We start from the raw sequence: 19,579 nt of genomic DNA, 5'->3' as shown, positions 1-19,579 counted from the left end.
CAGATTTCCGTTTCCTCACAACTGAGAGCACCTGTCAGCTATTAACCCAAGGCTTACAATGCTGCTAGCTGTTGAGGCCCCCACTGTTTGCTGACAGGGTTCTGAAGTGTTTGAAAGGACTGAAATGCTGCCATTTCTCAAGCTCTGAAGAGTCCAGGTGACATACTGTGGTCACACTACAAAGAGCGAGAAAGCACCTGTTTGAAGATCAGAGGGGAATGTGTTTTGATAGGTGCACTAATGTACAGAAAACATTATGTTAAAACCTTGTATTTGAATGTTTGTAACAGAAATAAAAGGGGGAAGTCTGTATAAGGAACACCAGCAGACTACGGTTTAATAGCTTTTATTTAAAAATTATTCACAGCATTCCAAATACTATTTACCATGTTATGCACATTAAATGTTTGTTTTACTAAGAAAAGGTATGGTGCTCTCTCTGAAGCTGACTGGGAACTATTCGCATCCATTTATCAAGGTTTACATAAAATAGCCCTGAATTTTAACAGTCATGTTTTTTGAAGTCATTAAAAGACAGAACTCTAGCCTGGGCTTCAGCAAAGAGCTAAGCTGAGGTGCAGTATAGTTAGACACAATATTGCATGAGCAGCCCATGTTCCCCATTACATAAACACCAAGTCAAAAAGTGAAGCGTACTATGAACTGAAGTTTTTGTAGTCTAATTTTGTATTTCAATTAACTTTTGTTTAAAAGAATTAAGCTCTGTACAGTACAAGCCTTACACCTGCAAAACTTAACGTTCAGCATATTATAAATTCCACATTTGCAAAGATTATAAAGTTCGAGGAGTATGGCTCATAATATAGAGCCCTTTAATCATTGAAAGCCTTCAGCCCGTAGTTCTACATGACCTCCCTTGAGACAGAGAGGACATGAGTTGAAGGATTAAAACAAGAAGTGTCTCCTGGGCTTAAAGAGTGTTGACTACAAGGGAAGAAAGAGGGCAGTGAAGACCTAATGAAATCATTATGAAAAGGGCTAGGTCTATTCTTGCCAAATGTAAGGAAAGTTCTGTCTTTCTCTTCTAGAGACTAAGCTCTGGCTTTCCAACACTTAAGAGGGATGCAAACTGGAGAGCTCCTTCCCACAGGACGACACCTGCCTGACAACTAGCAGCAGCAGCAACATGCACTTAGCACCTGCTGAGTACAGGCAGAAAAAACTCCCTGGGCATTACCATACTCTAAAATGCCTAATTTAGTCAGAAAGGAAAAAGATGAAAAACAAACACACACTGGAAGTTGAGCCTTGCCATCTGAAGAGCTGCCTCCACCTAATTAGAAATGTTAACATGCTTTATAAGGAGAGACACATGTTGAGCACCAATTTTTTTTTCCCTATATACACATCTGCTGATGGACATCCTGCCCAACAGCAGAAGAATGTCTGGGTTGACAAGGATACTGCAGAAGAAATGTAACAGTTTCAGCTAAGGAACTACATATTCCAGGTTGCCAGTATTTTACTATGAACTTTAAGTAATTCCAGACAGCCCAGTGTTTACTACAGCATCAAGTAAAACAAAATTCTCCAAAGAATTCATCCTACTGTTTACAGTGTTCGCTTTATTATAGTGCCTCAGTTGTGAGTGGCATTTCATAATGAAAGAATGAACAGGTCCCTTGCCTTGAGAAATGTACAAGCTGAATTCTGAATAGCACACAAAGGGATGACAAAGTGGGGAAGGGAATACTGATAGACAAAAGTCAGCTAATTGTCACATAAGTGATTTTGAAGAAGAGGGGTCAAGGAAATACGAACAAAACTTGCTTGTTCAGTGAATTAAGTCAAATAATTGACTTTCACGGGTGGACATTAACATATGACCAAATTCACCAAGAGGCAGATGCAGGACCATGACTTGCCCAAACAAATAAGTTGCTAAGATCTACCTTAGAAATAAAGATATCGGAAAATATTTATCTTTCACCATAAGTGTCATTTTAAACACCTGGCAGGTTAAAACTTGATAGGGAAGGTGTAAAATATACATATTTGCCTCTTTAAAGCAGATAGATACAGGATTAAACAGAGGGTCCACATTCTGTGAGAAAAGTAGTGCTCAATAACATTAAGCCTCGCTGTATCTGACTTAAGCATGAGGAGAACAAGATGCAAATGGCCAAAGGAAACAAAGTAATATCACTATAGACAACCTCTCTGCAACAATACATAGGGCTTTAAAAGTACAGATGTATATGGAAACTTACATTAAACACAGGTGGAAATATGGGACAAAACATACATGCTTTAACTAAATTTTGCTATTACCTTTACTTTCACTGATTACATATATATAAAGAAAGCAAATAGCTTTTAAAAAACATCTAGCTATTTCAATAAAGAAATGCAGGTGTAAACTGAAAGCTCTTGGGTTTTTTTAAAAAGAGTCACGCAGTCCCTCTGCAACAATTTGTCTTAAGTGTTAGATTTAGGAAGCATTCCTCACTGAAACAGAGTAATTGGTGTAAACGAGAGTGAATGAAATTAAGCCAAGGCAGTCAAAATATGTTTTTATTTTTGATCATGGAAGTTTCTCCTATATCTAACACTGCACAAGGTATCTTGCACAATGAAAAGGTAAGCAGAAGTCCCTTACAGTGCCTCGCTTTGCCAGAGAATCACCGCAGTCTGCTGGCAAAGTCCGCTTGCTGGACTTTTTCTGCTCATGTTCAACTGCATCTTCAATTATAGGCTCAAGCCTCATCTGGACAAACACCAAAGATTTGGATCAATTTCTTTTCATTATACAGTGAGGAAAGATCTAAAAGCCTTTTAAAAACTTTTGCAATCTTTAGAAAACTGTATAGAACTCACTGGTGTTTAAATAAAAAGAAAATGCAAAAACCCAGTGAGGCTCTAGCCATAAACTCAGTAGTCTCTAAAAGTAGGGTTTTGAGCTCAGATTTGACATGTATAAATAAATCCTAAACCCCAGGTTTTGTTTTTTAGCTGCAAGGTTTTTAGATCTGTACATGAGACTTGTTTTAGAATTTAGCACAAACAGTGCTCTAGCCAAGGGTATTTGAGTACCATATCTGCTATACAGCCAAGTGAAATTTATCAGCAGAATCTTAAAGGTTACTTGTGTTTTTCTTTGGGACAAGTTTGTTATATTAAAAAGCCTACCTCTGTCTATATGTTTATGCTGTAATTCTCCCCCCTTTTTAAGAATATAATTTACTGCTAATATTTCTTATATTGTATCTAGATAAATTTTCTTCATAAATACATGCAGTTCCATCTTGTTACCTCTGTGAGGATTGTGGTGTCATACGAAGGTTGATACTTTTCTTTTTCATGTGCAGTTCGCTTCTCCATCTTTTCTCTGTCTGTTTTCTGTTTCCTGTCTGCTCCTTTTGGCTAAAAATGAATAGTTACATGAGCAAGCAGACAGAAAACAGCTTTGCAACTGAAATATGGGCCTAAAAATCAGCCATTATAATGTAAACAAAAAATTTATTTGGGACCATTATTTACAACTATTACCTTAAAAACTTTAATTTGGCAGCTGGCTGAATGCAAATGATCTGTGTATTCTCCATTTTCAGTCTGCTTAAAAGTGTCAACCTGAATCCTAAAAGGAACTCCTTTTTCACCTCCATGTTTACGTGGGGTAAATTCAGTGCTGATGCAATGTACCTGAAAAACAAAGTGAACCTGTATTCCATTCTGGGCATATTCTTAATTCTTTTGCCACCATCATTATATAAATTTCTCTGACAGGGTGAGCAACAATTTATGGCTTATCCAGGAAATGAAACTGGAAATCCAAGGCAGGTAAGAACAAATTCCTGTATCTTTGCCAGCCGCACAGGCTTGGAAGTCAGTAAATAGGGACAGGTTTAAACCTATCAATACATCACCTATATAATCCCAAAAAAGTAATACTTTAACTCCTATATCTTTCACAAAATTAAAGAACTGTTGTGGATCCTCATCAAATGTAACTAAAATAATCCCTCTCAAGTTCTCATACAAGATTTTAAGACAAATATAAGAGCAGAACAACTACATGAATCATGATGAATAAATTCAAAGATTTTTCCAGTATACAATGGTATAATTTAGCTAGCCTGAACAGTAAGTATATTTTCTTTAATATAATGTCTTGCAATTTCTATCAAAACCATTTACTGGAACGATTTTTAAATCTGATTTGAGGCTGGGATTTTCAAAAAGGATGCTAATGGAGGTAGGTGCCCAAGTGTCAATGAATGGCAGTGGGAATTGATACCTAACTCCCTACAGCTTTTTGAAAATACCAGAATAAAGGCATTGGGTTTAATGAGACATGTGAATACCATGGCAGTAAAAAGGTCCAATAAGAACAGAGTGCTATACTAGGAAACAATACAACAGTTACAATGTTGTAGGGCATTAAATACTTAGTATATCACCAATGCCACCACACTGCGCACTCCCACCTTCCAAACAGTAAGAGTTGACTAAGCTTTTCTTCATGCTGTTAGCACATCCTGAATGGTTGAAAATATAACTGTACAAACAAACATAAAATGGATGGCTCATTACACACTCTTTACTCCCTTGCAGCAAAGGCTGACATGGAAGCAGACATTGTAACAATTGTGTAATTCCTTGACAAAAGGAAGAATTATTACTGTCAAGGTACAGTAGCACAACATTATCTACTGCCAACGTGGAAACAATCTACCTGATTTAGCAGGCTAAGGAATATTGCCACCTCTCGCTTTGTACTTTTCTTCATACCAATGCCTGATTTTTGAGATAAAATTATCCAGAAGGAAGACTATAGCATAATACAAAGGATTCTAATGAAATCTAATTCCATGGAATAAATCACTTAGAAAAAAAACCTGTCTTGAATATAATAAACAATCTGTCAAGAAGCTAACATCTTATCAATCAGGTAAATAAGAGAACTGAAAATCTGCTTTGAAATCCAGTGATTTCAAATGCTTTCTCTATTGGTAAAGCAGATTCAGTTCTGTTTGTGTCCTCATACAGGAGCCCTATTAACTGGAACTGAAGTAACAACAGTTATTTACAAAAACTGCTTTGAAAATACACCTCCCTAAATATTTATCCATACAAGATGCAAGAGCTAATCATTAATTTTCAGTTAAAACACACTTTCATATTCATTTTATTGATCGGTTTTAAAAAGCTGCTTCTGTTCTAAGCTATGTTTAAAACTCTCATATCAAGATGAAAACTCAGCTAGCATCACCTACAGAAGAAGCAGTTGCATGGATCTAAGTTTCCAAAAATGATGGATCTATAAAGGAAAGAATCACATAGCACAACTACCATCACATTCATGACCTGACAAAGACCAAATCAGTACACATCCAGTAAGCAAAATCTCAAACCTGAATAAAGGCAGATGTACGCTTTCCAGGATCCCACAGAAATTCGACTGCATTGAGCTGGCTTGGATTTGTCTTTAGATCAATTACTCCAACAGACATTGGAATATCTACATAAAAATGAAAGTATATGCTATAGGAACACAGCGAGGATTTGAATGGTTTGTTTCGAATAAAAACCCATTAATCTGCAAACTCATCTACAGTGAAATGTACTGTAAATTACCACACAAGGGATGACAAAAATTGGTTGTTTAATGACAGTGATTTTCTGATAAAGATGGAGATGTGTACTTAATTTCTGGGGAATAATGTGAGGTGGTCTCATGGGTTTTACTGTAAATCTTATGAAATCTACAATAATTACATTTTTACAGTATATTAGCAATAAAGAGATTTCTCTCGTGTTCCCCTGACTACCAGAACACATTTTGCTCTCAAAGAACAAAAGGGTTATTAATTGAATTATTTAGTGTTGCTGTTGTTTTCTGTAATGTTAGATGAAGGCCATTAGAGGTTTTCATGGAAAATTCACAATGTAACATTATTGAAAACATTTATATAAATCTCAAGTATCCTAACACAACAAGCAGCATACAGACATTGGTATGTATGCTTTTGCTATCCCCACTGTTGATATATAAATTGATGCTATTCATATAAAGACTGAGTCTCTTATTTTAACCCTAGATAATAAGGGAACTGAGAGACGTACCTAAGTCAAGAAGTCTGTCCCCAGGGCGATTCCACTTCCAACCTTCCAGTTGCTGGTGCTCTGTATATTGCAACCTTCTGTCATGGAACACAACTCTTATGATACTCTAGTCAGAGGAAGAAAGTTAAAGATTTGTCTTAGAATCTGTACACATTAAAGAGGAGATTGAAATACGTACCAGTGATAAATACCACACACTTGTAGAACAAAATCCATGGGAAGCACCTAATCCAACTTTATTTAGTATAAAGTCTCAGAACACTTTAGACTAAGTAATACAGAAACAAAAGGTGTAAAGAAGGGACAAGAAACAGAGTATGGTTCAGCTGCAATATAAAGTGAAATGGAGAGCTGAGGCAGACACTGCCCGAAAAGGCTGTTACAGATTATGTGAACTGCAGAGGATAAGGCTCTCACACAGCGCAGTGGCCAAATTACATGGATAGAGTGAGGCAAGCATTAGGAAAATCATAGAACAGGTCAACCAGAAAGGTTATAACTTCAGTTTCACTCACTCACTCTGAATAGCACTAATCTATGGTTTGAACCAAATTTATAGAAGAATTTGCTGGAAAAATCAGAAATAAAGGTAAAATCCTGCAGTAATCCACAAAATTCAATATTTAAACTTTAATGAGTCACCTAAAAATCTGCAAAGAAGTGTTTTGTACAATTTCTAAACAGGAGTGCATTAGTTGAAATATTTAAAGTATAATTGTGACTCCAACAGTTCAGAAAATTAATAAATGGATAAATCAATGTGTTTGTGTAAAAAAGATGTATTACTAGATAAACATTAAGACCTTGTACTACACAAGGAGGACTTCAATTTATAGTTAGCACTGACAAACTGCCAATTCTAGAACTATTCCCACTCTTCTAGATACAATATTCACCTAAAAGATTACAAAAGGACACCATTACTTTGAAATCTAGACAATTTTTTAAGAAGTTAAAAATAGGTTTCAAATACTATGCATGCCCCTGAGTAGCCCTGCTAAATTCTGTGGTTTTACAACCACATCTTCTCTCTCTCAAAAAATACAAAAGTCTCTCTCTACCCAGTTGTGTGAACATGTACAGGAACAGGGAAAGTTACTATACGGGGGAAAGAGAAATTGCCGGTTCACAAAGGGCTGCCAAATGCACAAAGCACTCAAATACGGTGTTTTGGTTTAATTCATATCCTTGCCTTGCGTTACCTTCGGCAAGACACTTAGGATCTGTTTTTCTAAGGTGATGAGTACTCACAGCTTCCAACTGACTTCAACTGAAGTTGCAGGTGTTTAGCACTTCTGAAAAAAATCAAGCCCATAAATCTTTGTGCTTCAGCTTCCTCTATCTGCAAAATGCGATAACTGACAGCAAAACACAAAGCTTTATACGGGACAGAGTCAAAGTGCTAATTTCATACTTTCAGACGTTTAGGTTTCTTTAAGTTTAACTTCAGTTCTGAATTCCAAAGGGCTTTTGTCTGTTTTTTTGTTTAAACTACAACAGTCTTGTACATAAAAAAAAACAAACAGTATGTTATGACATACTCTCAATATTAATTTTAAACAAACAATGATTGTGTCTGGTTTCCTCATTGTTTTCTTTTTAAATATTTATGACAGCTACAGGGAGGTAAGGAGGAGAACACCCTGCAAAGCTTCTAAGTAAAAGGGAAGTAGGGGCTCATGGAAGCCATCTGGGAATTAGGTCCAGAGACCTGCACGACTGATTGATCCTCTGGTGCCAGAAAAAGTATGCAGAGCTCTGTAAGCTACCTATGCTGGGCTCCTGCTGATGCCTGCTACCTTGCACTTTGCAAATTCCAAAGCCCTTTAACTGGCTTATAATAGAAAACAAGTCTTCAATCTTAACTATGGAGCAGCTACCGTTCTCCCTAATAATGCTCAACTGTGATTAAAAAAATTATTTGTTATTCAGAGCAGACAATGTACAGTCACGATCACAGTAATCAAAATAATGAAGTCTCTATCCCAAAGAGACTGAATCCTGCAAGATAGAAGATGGGTTGCAATGGAAATCTAAGAGGTGAGACACCATTTAGGGTTTTTTAAAACTGCCTTCTTATGGGCCTTCCTATATACATATAGGATGTTCTTCTCTTCTGTCAGCAGGGCAGGTCAGTTGAAGGTAAAAACCAAATATGCAGACCAAAAGAATATCTGATTTTTAGAACCACCATCTTGATAGCATTCCTTCAAAATATGAACAGCTTCCATACCAGGGGAGACTACAAAGATTAGGACTGTTTAGTTTAGAAAAAAAGACAGGCAACTAAAATGGGATATGATAGCAATCTAAACAAATATGACTAGAGTGGAAAAAGTGAATAGACAAATGTTATTTTCCCTTTCCCACAACGGAACAGCTTCCATAACCCTGATCATCTTTGTTGCTCTTCTCTGAACCTTTTCCAGTTCCACTATATCCTTTGAGATGGGGCGACTATAAGTGGACAGAGTATGAAACATGCGTGCACACCATGGATTTAAGATACCACTTAAGTGTTATTATGTCAAGTCACTCAGATTTGATTTTATCCAGCCATGTTAACTAGAAGGAAAATACTTAATTTTCCTTTAATATTCCCTGGCTCCCAACCAGAGTAAGCTATGAGGTTTTCAACCTGCAGGTTGTGACTGCTTCTACTTTCTTTATGGTTAGGTTAAGAGGTTTGGGGGAGAAAGGGTTCCAAATTTTTTTCCTGTTGCAATGTGGAGTAAGAGTAGAAAAAAAGTTGAAAACCATGGACTAACTTGGCAACCAGCAGCAATCTCATTACTATTATCTAGAGAACAACTCTACTTCACCTTCACTAGCTTTCCACTGGTCTCCGGCATGTCTCCAATCTTCCGATTATCTAGCATCCGTATTTCATAGGACTGACCTTTAGAGAAAAAAGTTTGTATCAATGATATGGTGACATACAAAGCTTCTCTCTCTGTTTAACGCAGAGAACATTTGGTTTATATTCAGCATGTTGTAGTAACATAAGGTTAAGGAACTCTCATAGGGAGTTTTCAGTTTCTAGCTGGTTGCATAAGAATAAAGTGAAACTTTTACAATATTGCTGAAACTACTGATACTTCCAAACCCTAGGTATCCTACTTTATGTCTAGTGCAAGTGTTTATTCCTATTTGGAAGAAAAGAACATAGACCACACCGAAAGCTGAATTCCTTTTTATCTGAAATAGCTGAAAGGCAGTATGTTGATGACAAAATAGAATATTCTCACAAGTACCATGTATACCGTTTACAGCTGCATTTATGTACTGATTGCCTGTATTTTAACTTGCCTTAAACACATGCTGCCTATGGGGTAAAATCCCTTCCTATAACTTTCTAAAAGTGGCAGTCTTTAAAAGAGTTATTTCAATAAGCAAGAGCTTGATGAGTCATGCTGTGCTTTACTGAGTTTTTCTCAGTACAAAAGAAGCTAGGAGCAATTTATCTAAAACTGATAAGGAGCATTTTTCCTCCTAGACTGAAACACTACATATTTGGCAAGGCTAAATTTGTTCCTATCAAGGAGGCAGGAGTAAACAGAGATCTTAAAAGGTTCACTTGGATGCACTGGATTTATTCCACCATTTTGAGTTCTCCTAAACTTTCTTTATTCCCCAACATCAACTGCACAAACATCATATTTACTGGCTTGTTTTACCAGATACCACCAGCAAAGGCTATAAGCGAAAAGCATCAGCTTTACATCCTTCATAAACAGTGAAAGAGCAGAACAAGTAATTCGAGAATCAATTCCTCATCCCACACTCATGCCGCTGCTCCGTAACTTTTAGGAAGAAATTACTCCCCACTATGAGTTTCCAGTTAAAAAAGCGTGACACTTAGTGTACACCAGAACCCTGTATTTTTTTTTATTTTATATATATATTCTACACACACACACACTGGTGGTCTTTCACATTGTAAGCACTTTATGATGTTATGTGTACCAGAGAAGCAGATCAAGCATTTGTTACAGTAAATCTAGTAGTTTAAAATGTTACAGTATTCAGTAAATTGGAAAATGAATCCATACTATTCCTAAAAACAATTTCCTTTCTTTCTTAAATACCCTTTGCTACCTCTTCTTTCAATCACACCTAGTAGTCTATTTTTTGTTGAAATCGAAGTCAAATGTATCTTTTACTTTGTTCTAACAAAATTTAAGGCCACGTCTACACATACAGCACTGCAATGGTGCAGCTGTACCTATACTGGGGGAATTTTATATAGAGTGTTTTGGGCACACATCCACTCGTATAGTTAGAAGGGCACTGGGAGGAGCACTGGTCTTACTGGCTGCCCCTCCCTGTACTCCATCTCCACTCTTCATACCACCAGAGTAAAGGCAACATAACAAGAAGTCCCTGGGTCTATCATAAACACACAAAAATCAAACCTTCCTTTGCCTTCACAGAAGCTATTAGGCAAGCAGTGTTAAGGAAGCCAAAGAACTTTGTGTTCATGCAGTATGCTTACCCTTCATAGCATTCACATGAAATCTGTGGATCAAACAACATTCTGGAGTCTATCCATCCAGCCCACATCCTATTGCAAAGCACACAACTCAGAAAATTCCCACCTACACCTCTAAGCCACTACCCTAACAGATTTACTCAGTAGATCTTAATTTTACCTCTTTCATCTGAGCCTTTCAAAATCCCAGGAGGCAATAACCAGGACTGTTTCAATATCTGAGGTTATGTCTACAATACAAAGTTAAGTTGACCTTAGTTATGTTGACGTACAGCCACCGCTGTAATTAAACTGCTGTTGCATGTCCACACTATGCTCCTTATGTCAGTGAAGCGCATCCACAGTAGCAACTCTTGCACTGACACAGAGCAGTGCACCGTGGGTAGCTATCCCACTGTGCAACTGGCCGCAGGTTGTTTTGGGAAGGGTTTGCAATGCCTCATGGGGACAGGCTCAATGTCACATGATGCAGGTTTCTCAATCCCATCATTCCATGGGCATCCTACTAGGTTTCCAGCTGATTTTCAACTGCTCTGGTAACCTGCGGGCCAGCCATCTCTGCCAGAAAGTATGGATCCTGCACTGTTCTTAAGTATTTTGTTGAGTGTTATGAACACCAGGCTATAAAAGAGGAGCTCAGCAGGGACCTATTTGGCTGAGGGAGGTTTTGAAGGAGCATTTTAACAATGAACCACAGTAATGTGTGTTGCTGTAGGGTGCTGAGTCTGGTATTGTTTGTTTGCATTGTGTTACCTCCTCCATCCATCAGAAAGTTAACCCTATTTAATTGACATCTGTTTGAAAACGTGAATGCCAGTGATGTCTGTTTTTACTTGTCCAGGGAATGTTAATTCTGTTTCTTTTCATTCTTCCTTAAAACCATGCCTCTTTTCCCAGAGGCAGAGGTTAAGCACCCCGACTGCTCCTCCCATCAACTCCACAATCCTGATCCCAGACCCCTCCTTGTAGAAGCGGCACGTCTGCAGCTCTGCACCACAGTGACTATTTGCCTTCTGCTATGCCTGCCGCAGCTCTGACTTTTTACACAGCACCGCTGCATGTCCCGATTGTAGGGCTTCTCCTCCAGTCCCCGAACAAGTTCCTGCGGCTGGAGCGGAGCTCTGCCTGCAGCGCCGCCTCTCCCCACAGACCCAGGGGATCCAGCACCTCCTGTATACTCCTGGCAGGAGCACATTTGCTGTGTGGAGCTGGCATGCTTAGCTGGGCAGTAGCTATATGAGCTCTCCACACCAAGCAAAGAGAGCAATTTCAAAGCTTCCTGTGGCTTTAAAAGGATAGGGGTGCATGCCTGTATACTGGCTGCAGAGCAGCGGAGTTCAAAATGGTGACCAGAACGGTCACAGTGAGCATTGTGGGACACCTCCTGGAGGCCACATAGGGCGACATAAGCAACGCAGTGTCTACACTGACACTATGTCATCCTAAGTGCTTCGCCTCTTGTCAAGGTGGTTTTATTATGTCGGCACAGTAGAACAGTAAAAATAGCGGGAGGAACATTGCAGTTTGTACAACTCCATAGTTATGTCGACGTAGGCTGCCTTACGTTGCCTTAACTTTGCAGTGTAGGCAAGCCCGGAGAGGTTTCAGTCAGCACCAACTGAGAATCAGACTTGCCTATATCACCTTGTCAGCTGGTCGGGTTGGATGAAGCATTATGTAATTAAGAGTAAAGTCTGGGTTTATCTAAGGATTACGTTAGCAGATGCCATATCTAGCAGATTCAGGGCAAAAAACTTACCATGCTTTGGCATTTCCTAACCACATATTCAGGACAACCAGTGATGTATGAAACTAAGACATAACTGACAATCAGCTAAATTCACAGCTCAGTTCCTTTGCTTAGATACTACAGTGACTGGTACCATATTAATACCCAAGATGCATAGAATTCACTTAGATTAAAATCACTGAAAGTTTTAATGTATACTCACACCCAGTAATCTAATCAAACATTAAACGTTACTACATTTACTCCAAAGAAGTCCAGGAGCAAAGCTTTTAGTGCTTGAATGTTGTTACACAGAAAATCAGACCATGTTATCAAATACTGAGACACTGACTGTGGCCAGTACCAGACGCTTCAAAGGAAAATGTAAGAACATTGCAATGGACAATTACGGAGGAAGTTTTCTCTGAACCCTTTCAATTAGTGGTTGGTCTATCCCAGAAACTTTAATCAAGTATTTATAAAGACAAATAACTTTAAACATTTGGATTCCAAAACACTAGCTTAGAGGATCAAAAAATGTATGACTAGCCAACAAAGCTATTTACAAAACTACACAAAGCTGTAACAATTTATATTTCTTTTAGACTAAGCTCTTTAGGGCAAGGACCTCATATCTACTAACCTTGTGCAACACCTAGCACAACACAGCCCCTTCATAATATTGCCCATTGCTTTTATAATAAATTTAGGTATTTTCCTGAACTATTCATAAAAAAATTACATATATTCTTCATTGAGATACCAGTGATGGAAATGCAATCTGAAAGACCCAGACAGGATAGTCCCACACAAATTCCCTTTCACATTCTGTACTTAGAACCCAAACAATGTACTTACATGTAAAATATTTTCTTAGAAGCATTTATTTCAGTTAAATCCTTCTTGATTATATGTGGCCCCTTCCATCTTGGAAGATCCAAAACAAATACATGCAGTACACACATACCCCACTCCAAATATTGTAAGGTCAGAAGGGAGCATTATGATCTAATCAGACCTCTTACATAACACAGAGAATATATTATGGTCTTGTATTCAAATCACGTAAAAACTGCTATTACTCTCAAGGTGCTTAAAACAAATACAGAGAAAGTAGGTTATAAATATAAACACCACAAGATGAGATCCACAGTGACCTTATTCATGTGGAAATCCGAAGATATCATCTGTCATCATGCCAGTATTAAATGTAGGTACAGTCTGCATACATAGATTCTGGGCCTCAGACAGTTAAAAACATTTCCATCTACTAACTTGAATTTCAACAGCACAGTCTCATGCTACTTAAACATGTCCTAACACAAGCACTAAGATCAACTAACAGACATAGCAGGAAGAAGAAGAACTGGAGCAGGGGATGAAGGCAAATATCAAAAAAAGGAGAACACGGAGGAGCACAGTGGTGGTTGTATCAGTCATTCACTTCAAATAAGGTTTCAAAATAAGTTTACTGCATTTATCAAGGTCTTTTAATAGCCTACTAGAAAGATCATGAAAGGATAACTTTAGGTACACTAAAAAGGGTTCCTGAAGAGACGAACTTGAGGGGAGGAAAGGGAATAACCTTGGAACTTACAAGATATTGTGAAGGTGAACCACCACTCAGAAAAATTTACCTTCACCCTTTCCGAAAACTGCAAGAGTAAAACCAACAGTTTACTTAGACCTCACACCAAAGGAAACTTCCTAACCCTGCTTGGTTGTTCTATTACCCTTTTTAAATTTTAATAGATAGCATACAAAGATAAACTGACTACACAGAAGAATTTAGTAACAGTAAAACTGTCTCACAATCAAACACAGAAGGCTGGTATCAGTGAATGGCCAAAAAAAAAAGTCAAGACATTTTATTTATATAGAAATGCTGAACTCTGACAATTTGTTCACAGATTTAAAGCCTGTACCTGTATTCACGCAGAATATTGGACCAAAACTGCAAAACCAACAAACAGCAAAAAAATGGGAATATCACTGGAAAGAAATCTAATTCTCCTTGCCTTTTCTTTTAATCAAAACAATAAGCACCAAACCATCATATGATGTGGAAATAACAAAATGCAAAAGGCTACCTTCTTGCAGCAAAAAGCATAAGGTATTAGTAGACTGCTAATGGCTTATATCAGTGGTTCTCAAACTTTTTTTTCACGGACCACTTGAAAATTGCCGAGGGTCTCGGCGGACCACCTACTGATCTTTCCAAATGCTGTTTATAATGTTGGCTAACTATTGTAAAGCGCTTTGGATAAAAGCGCTATATATATATATATATATATATATATATAAAAAACAACTTTATAATAAACAACTTTTTTGTTCTACAAATAAAAGCACACAACTCATATTTTATTATCAGTAGTCTTACCTTTCTAATGCAACGGATGTGCCCGCTCTCCCCCACTGCAGCAGCCCCTGAGCTGGGGCTGGGAAGGAGACAGTCTCTCCCTGGCACCACAGCCCTGGAGCTGGGGAAAGTCGCCTCTTTCTCTGGCCGCCACAGCCCTGCATGTCCCAAATTTCCCCCCCCCCCTCTTCTCACCCCACTGCCCCCTCCCACCTGCCCTTTATTGCCCTCCAAGGCCACCACCTCACCTTACACGTGTCTCTTCTCCAGGGTCCAGGCACCTGATTAGTGGAGCCATGTCTGTGCAGCTCCACTAATTAAGTGGGTGGCCCTTCATTCTCTTATGTGCAGCCGCCCAGACACGCACCTTAGAGGGAATGGAGCTCACGGACCACAGTTTGAGAACCTCTGGCTTATAGGTTTTATTTTTAACTTACCCACTATGGCAGCATTTCTTCCCTTAAGCTCAGCAAGAGAAAAACTTCCCAAATTTGTCTACTCACTGGTGAAGTTTAGTGGAAAGGCCTTCCCCAGATCTTTCTATCATAGGCTACTAGATAAAATGGCGAGACTCGCATGACAAATAATCTAACTGGCTTCCTATAAGTGAGACAGACAGTAAAGTACTTTATTTTGGTGTTATTGTGTAAACATTTGCCCAGATAGAACATTCTGCATTTACCTTTCAAATATACGTTAGACATAAATAGCTTTCCAAGACTTGACAGTAACCTACATTGTTACACAGATGTTTGAGCCCTGGCTAACTGCCATTTAAGATCACAATGATTTTAACTTTTGAAGTATCTCAAAAAACAAACACTCAATACAAAAAGCCAAGTAACTAACCTAACCAACCGTATATAAAAAAGGACACCACCTTAAAGTCTAGTCAATTTTTTCAATTTTAATTAAAATTAGTTTCAGATAGTAACATCTGTCCCTATGTCTCCTTCCCCATTTGAGGGCATTTACAAATCACATTTTCATACTCTTAAAAATGATGTCTCTTTCCTTTATTGTTGGGTGAAAAACCACACAAAGAGAAACTGATCAGCTAAAAAGGGGAGACAAGTAAACCTATTATATATAAAATGTTGTCAAATGAATGAAGTTAAAAAAATTGTGAAGTATCCCACCTATACCAAATCTTTCTATTTATATTCATTTTGAGTGCTACCTGCAGGTACAAAAAAATTCACAGTATCTTTTAAAATGTGAAATAACACTTCACTGTCATATTAGTACGGTAGCAGGTCTTTTAAGCTTGATTATCTAGTTCATTACATATAAGTAAGCTTGACCTTTGTTTTCCATGAAGCAAAATAATTTCAGTATCTTTTTCCAATAACTTGCAGAGTCTCCTCTTAGTAGTGGTATTTCTTCTATCCCTACACATTCCCCTCCCAGAAGGATTCCCTCCGCCTTTAAACTTAAATTAATATTAAATTTTTAGATTTCTCTGGTTTTAGGTGCTCCTACTGCTTTGTAGCTACCAAAATACTTTTGTAGAGTAATACCTAAAAGATTACTTTACTGTTTTGGGTGCACTTTTAACCTTCTGGACGTTTAGTTACTACCCTCTGCATATATGCTGGCTTCTCCAACTCCTCTGCCCCCAACCCTGAAATTTCATGATGCATTTTGTTACCACCTCTTCTTACCTGTTCTTAGATTGTCCCAGTGGTCTAGTGCTTGGGCTTTAAGTTTAAGGTAGAAGGAGACTTCCTAGGAAGCCAATGGGGAACAGAACATTAAAATACGATCGGTAGTGGCAAGTCCTATCTGATCCCTATGTAGCGGTTGCGAAAGCCTTATTTTAGTAGCATCCTGTGCAGTCTTGAGAGTTACTCATCTAATGAGGATTTGCTTATGTATCCCTCCACAAGCAGAAACGCAGAATGACTAATCAGATATCTGTGACATCAATATCAAGATTTTCATAATTGGGTGCCTGTAGTTAGATGCCTGCCTACCTACCTCATTTTCTACAGTGTGAAGCACCAAGCAGCTCCCATTGAAGTCAACTTGAACATTAGACATGCTGTAACTTTTTAGTAATGTCATAACAAAAGTGATGGAATACAGCCGCAGGCCACTTTCATCATATAACTGCAGACCAAAGAAATGATCCAACTGTACGTTTTTATTGTTGGTAAATTCAAGCAATTTGTATTAAACTATCAAGGAATATGTAGATAAAAGCAAATATGATGCAATGCACATTTATTTTTTTAATTAAAAAAATGCATATTTACATATTGCCCTTAGACCATGGTAAGTTGCTGAAATGGACCTATGTCACAAGGGTCGGACATACTGGCATGCATGCCAGTCAGGAAAGACATAAGAGGAATACCATGAGCACTGCTAGATGTCACTGAAATTGACAGCCAAAGCTATAAGCTGTAAGCAGAAACCTCCCCCAGCACTCTTGGTCTTTCATTTTCACATGGAAATTCTAAAGATGAAGATACCATCCCTATACTTTCCAGCATCCCAACATTCATCAAGCTACATCCACGGTAAACATATGCAGAAGACGCATACTAACCTTGGTTCAAGTAAGTAAGAGTTTCATCATGCAATTTTACTGCTGGAGATGTTGCAGCACACATAACATATTGAAACGGTGGATGTTTGGTCTCACTGTCTGGTGGAAGGCTGGAATCTTCCTGCTTGAAAATTGGCAGTGCCAAAACATCACTGAAACAAAAACCCGACAATGTCAGTCTGAAAGAAGCATTTATCTTACAAAACAAAGGCAAAATTAGAACCACCACCACCTTAGGAAAAATATTTTCAAAAAGCTGAGTGGATAAAAATCAATTAAAAAAATCAGAAATATACTTAAATCAGATTTTTTAAAAATTAAATAGAGATTAAATTTTTAAAAATAAATCTATTTAAATGATAATCTATTATGAGGCCCACATTTAGCATAATCTAATAATTTAAATTAAAATTAAAAAATATTAAGCCATACATGTCTGCTGCAAAGTTTTAAAGAAAGTCAAACCACTCAACTGATTGAAGTTACTGGCCAAGCCCCAGGAACCAGAGTTTGCTGAAGTGCTAAATCAGCTTTTGATAGCAGTAGCCTCTTGTGCAGGTTTAGTGAGAATGTTTTCTTCATTGCAAAAAGAAAAGGAGGACTTGTGGCACCTTAGAGACTAACCAATTTATTTGAGCATGAGCTTTCGTGAGCTACAGCTCACTTCCTCAGATGCATATCGTGGAAACTGCAGCAGGCTTTATATATACACAGAGAATATGAAACAGCCACAAGTACTCCTTTTCTTTTTGCGAATACAGACTAACACGGCTGTTACTCTGAAACCTGTCATTCTTCATTGCAGTTCATTTAACTAGTCACTGACTAGATCGGGGTGGCCAACCTGTGGCTCCGGAGCTACATGTGGTTCTTCAGAGGTTAATTATGCGGCTGCTTGCATAGGCGCTGACTCCGGGACTGGAGCTACAGACACCAACTTTCCAGTGTGCCTGGGAGTGCTCACTGTTCAACTCCCTGCTCTGCCCCAGGCCTTGCCCCTACTCTACCCCTTCCTCCAACGCCCCCGCCCCTTCCCCCAAACATGCTGTGCTCTCCCTCCTCCGCTATACCCTCCAGGGCCTCCTGCGCATGCAAAATAGCTGATCACAGCAGGCAGGAGGCATGGGGGGGAGGGGGTGGAGCTGATGTGGGGCTGCTGACGTATTATTGTGGCTCTTCGGCAATGTACATTGGTAAATTCTGGCTCCTTCTCAGGCTCAGGTTGGCCACCCCTGGACTAGGATCATTCAAAGTTAAGAAACTAAAGAGAGCTGATCCAGTGGAAAAACTTGTTTTCCCCTTCCAATGTATGAATAAAACTGAGGTGTATAGAAGAATGAGATCTGCTAGTTTTAGACTCTGGTGGAGCTGGACAGATGGAAGTGAGACACAGGAAGCTTTCCCCAAAACTACCAATGCAGATAAGACTAGGTCTAGAACTGGGGAGGGAGTCACGAGACATGGTTTCTATTCTTTCATCTGCCACTAATATACTTTGGCCTTCTGAAGTCACTGGACTGCTCTGCTTCAGTTTCTCCATCTGGGAAGCAAGGTTAAGAGATTATGCCTACTTGAATGGTTCTATAAGATATACTGCTTATGGGTTCACACTCCTAGGTGAAAAAACTCTAAGTTCAAATTTCTAAAGCCATTATAGTTGCAATAAGAAGAGTGTTGTCACAGCGCCTACAATGCAACTTGTTATCTCAAGCACCTAAACCAACAGTCCCTTTCCTAGTGAAATTACTGCCAAACAGACAGAGACAAACAGAAACTATCTACATTATAAATTGGAAACAGGCTGTAACCAAGTTCCTGGAGGTTCTATTAGAAGTACAGCATAGACAAGGTTTAAAGGGACAAGTAATGAGTGAAACTTCAGCAGCCAAAGACAGTAAGAAGGATTACTGGAGGAAGTTAGGACGCCAAGCTTCAAAGTGAACATCAAGAAAGAAAGAAGTTTGTGGCCTGCTTTACTGTACATACACTAAATTGGTAAGATGATTTACCTTGCCAGTGTGGCAATCACAGACAATACGGCTCAGAAAATACAAAAGAATCCAACTGAAGGCTCCTTTTCCGCCCATAATTTTGAACAAAGGTTGATGGCAGTCACTTACACACATCTAGGTGAATCTTCCTACTCAGGCCACCTTCAATATGGATGCAGCTACCAAGCATGTATTTTCATTTAAGTGTTTAGTAAATTCTGCTGATTCTTGTCTAAAACAGTCAACTCTAGGTATATAAAGGCTTTCCCAGATCAAGAAAAGGAACAGGAAGTGATGAAAGAAAATACATTAGAACCTCAGAATTACAAACACCAGAATTGCAAACTGACCAGTCAATCACACA

At 38.5% G+C, this 19,579-nt stretch overlaps 2 protein-coding genes across 3 annotated transcripts in view; one reads left to right on the top strand and one right to left on the bottom strand.

The window, feature by feature from the left end:
- The window catches only part of FBXL2 (F-box and leucine rich repeat protein 2), a 158,186-nt gene extending 155,634 nt beyond the window's left edge, over positions 1–2,552 (top strand). The window contains exon 16 of the transcript XR_014710169.1: positions 1,050–2,552. The gene's annotated coding sequence lies outside the window, so the exon portion shown is untranslated. The remainder of the gene's footprint in view (positions 1–1,049) is intronic.
- Positions 1–19,579, bottom strand: part of UBP1 (upstream binding protein 1) — a 60,477-nt gene that overhangs the window by 30,261 nt on the left and 10,637 nt on the right. The window contains exons 2-8 of one of the 2 annotated variants that reach the window (XM_084618674.1): positions 17,225–17,376; positions 8,910–8,986; positions 6,088–6,193; positions 5,376–5,482; positions 3,511–3,663; positions 3,274–3,384; positions 2,621–2,728 (exon numbers count right to left, since the gene is read on the bottom strand). In XM_084618674.1, the coding sequence (XP_084474800.1) occupies positions 2,621–2,728; positions 3,274–3,384; positions 3,511–3,663; positions 5,376–5,482; positions 6,088–6,193; positions 8,910–8,986; positions 17,225–17,376 (814 nt within the window). The remainder of the gene's footprint in view (positions 1–2,620; positions 2,729–3,273; positions 3,385–3,510; positions 3,664–5,375; positions 5,483–6,087; positions 6,194–8,909; positions 8,987–17,224; positions 17,377–19,579) is intronic. The other variant, XM_084618675.1, reaches the window with a different exon arrangement.

This window comes from Lepidochelys olivacea (assembly GCF_965140295.1).
Source record: "Lepidochelys olivacea isolate rLepOli2 genome assembly, chromosome: 2".
NCBI lineage: Eukaryota > Metazoa > Chordata > Testudines > Cheloniidae > Lepidochelys > Lepidochelys olivacea.
The sequence above is the reverse complement of the archived record's forward strand: the minus strand, read 5'-3'. Positions and strand labels throughout refer to the sequence as shown.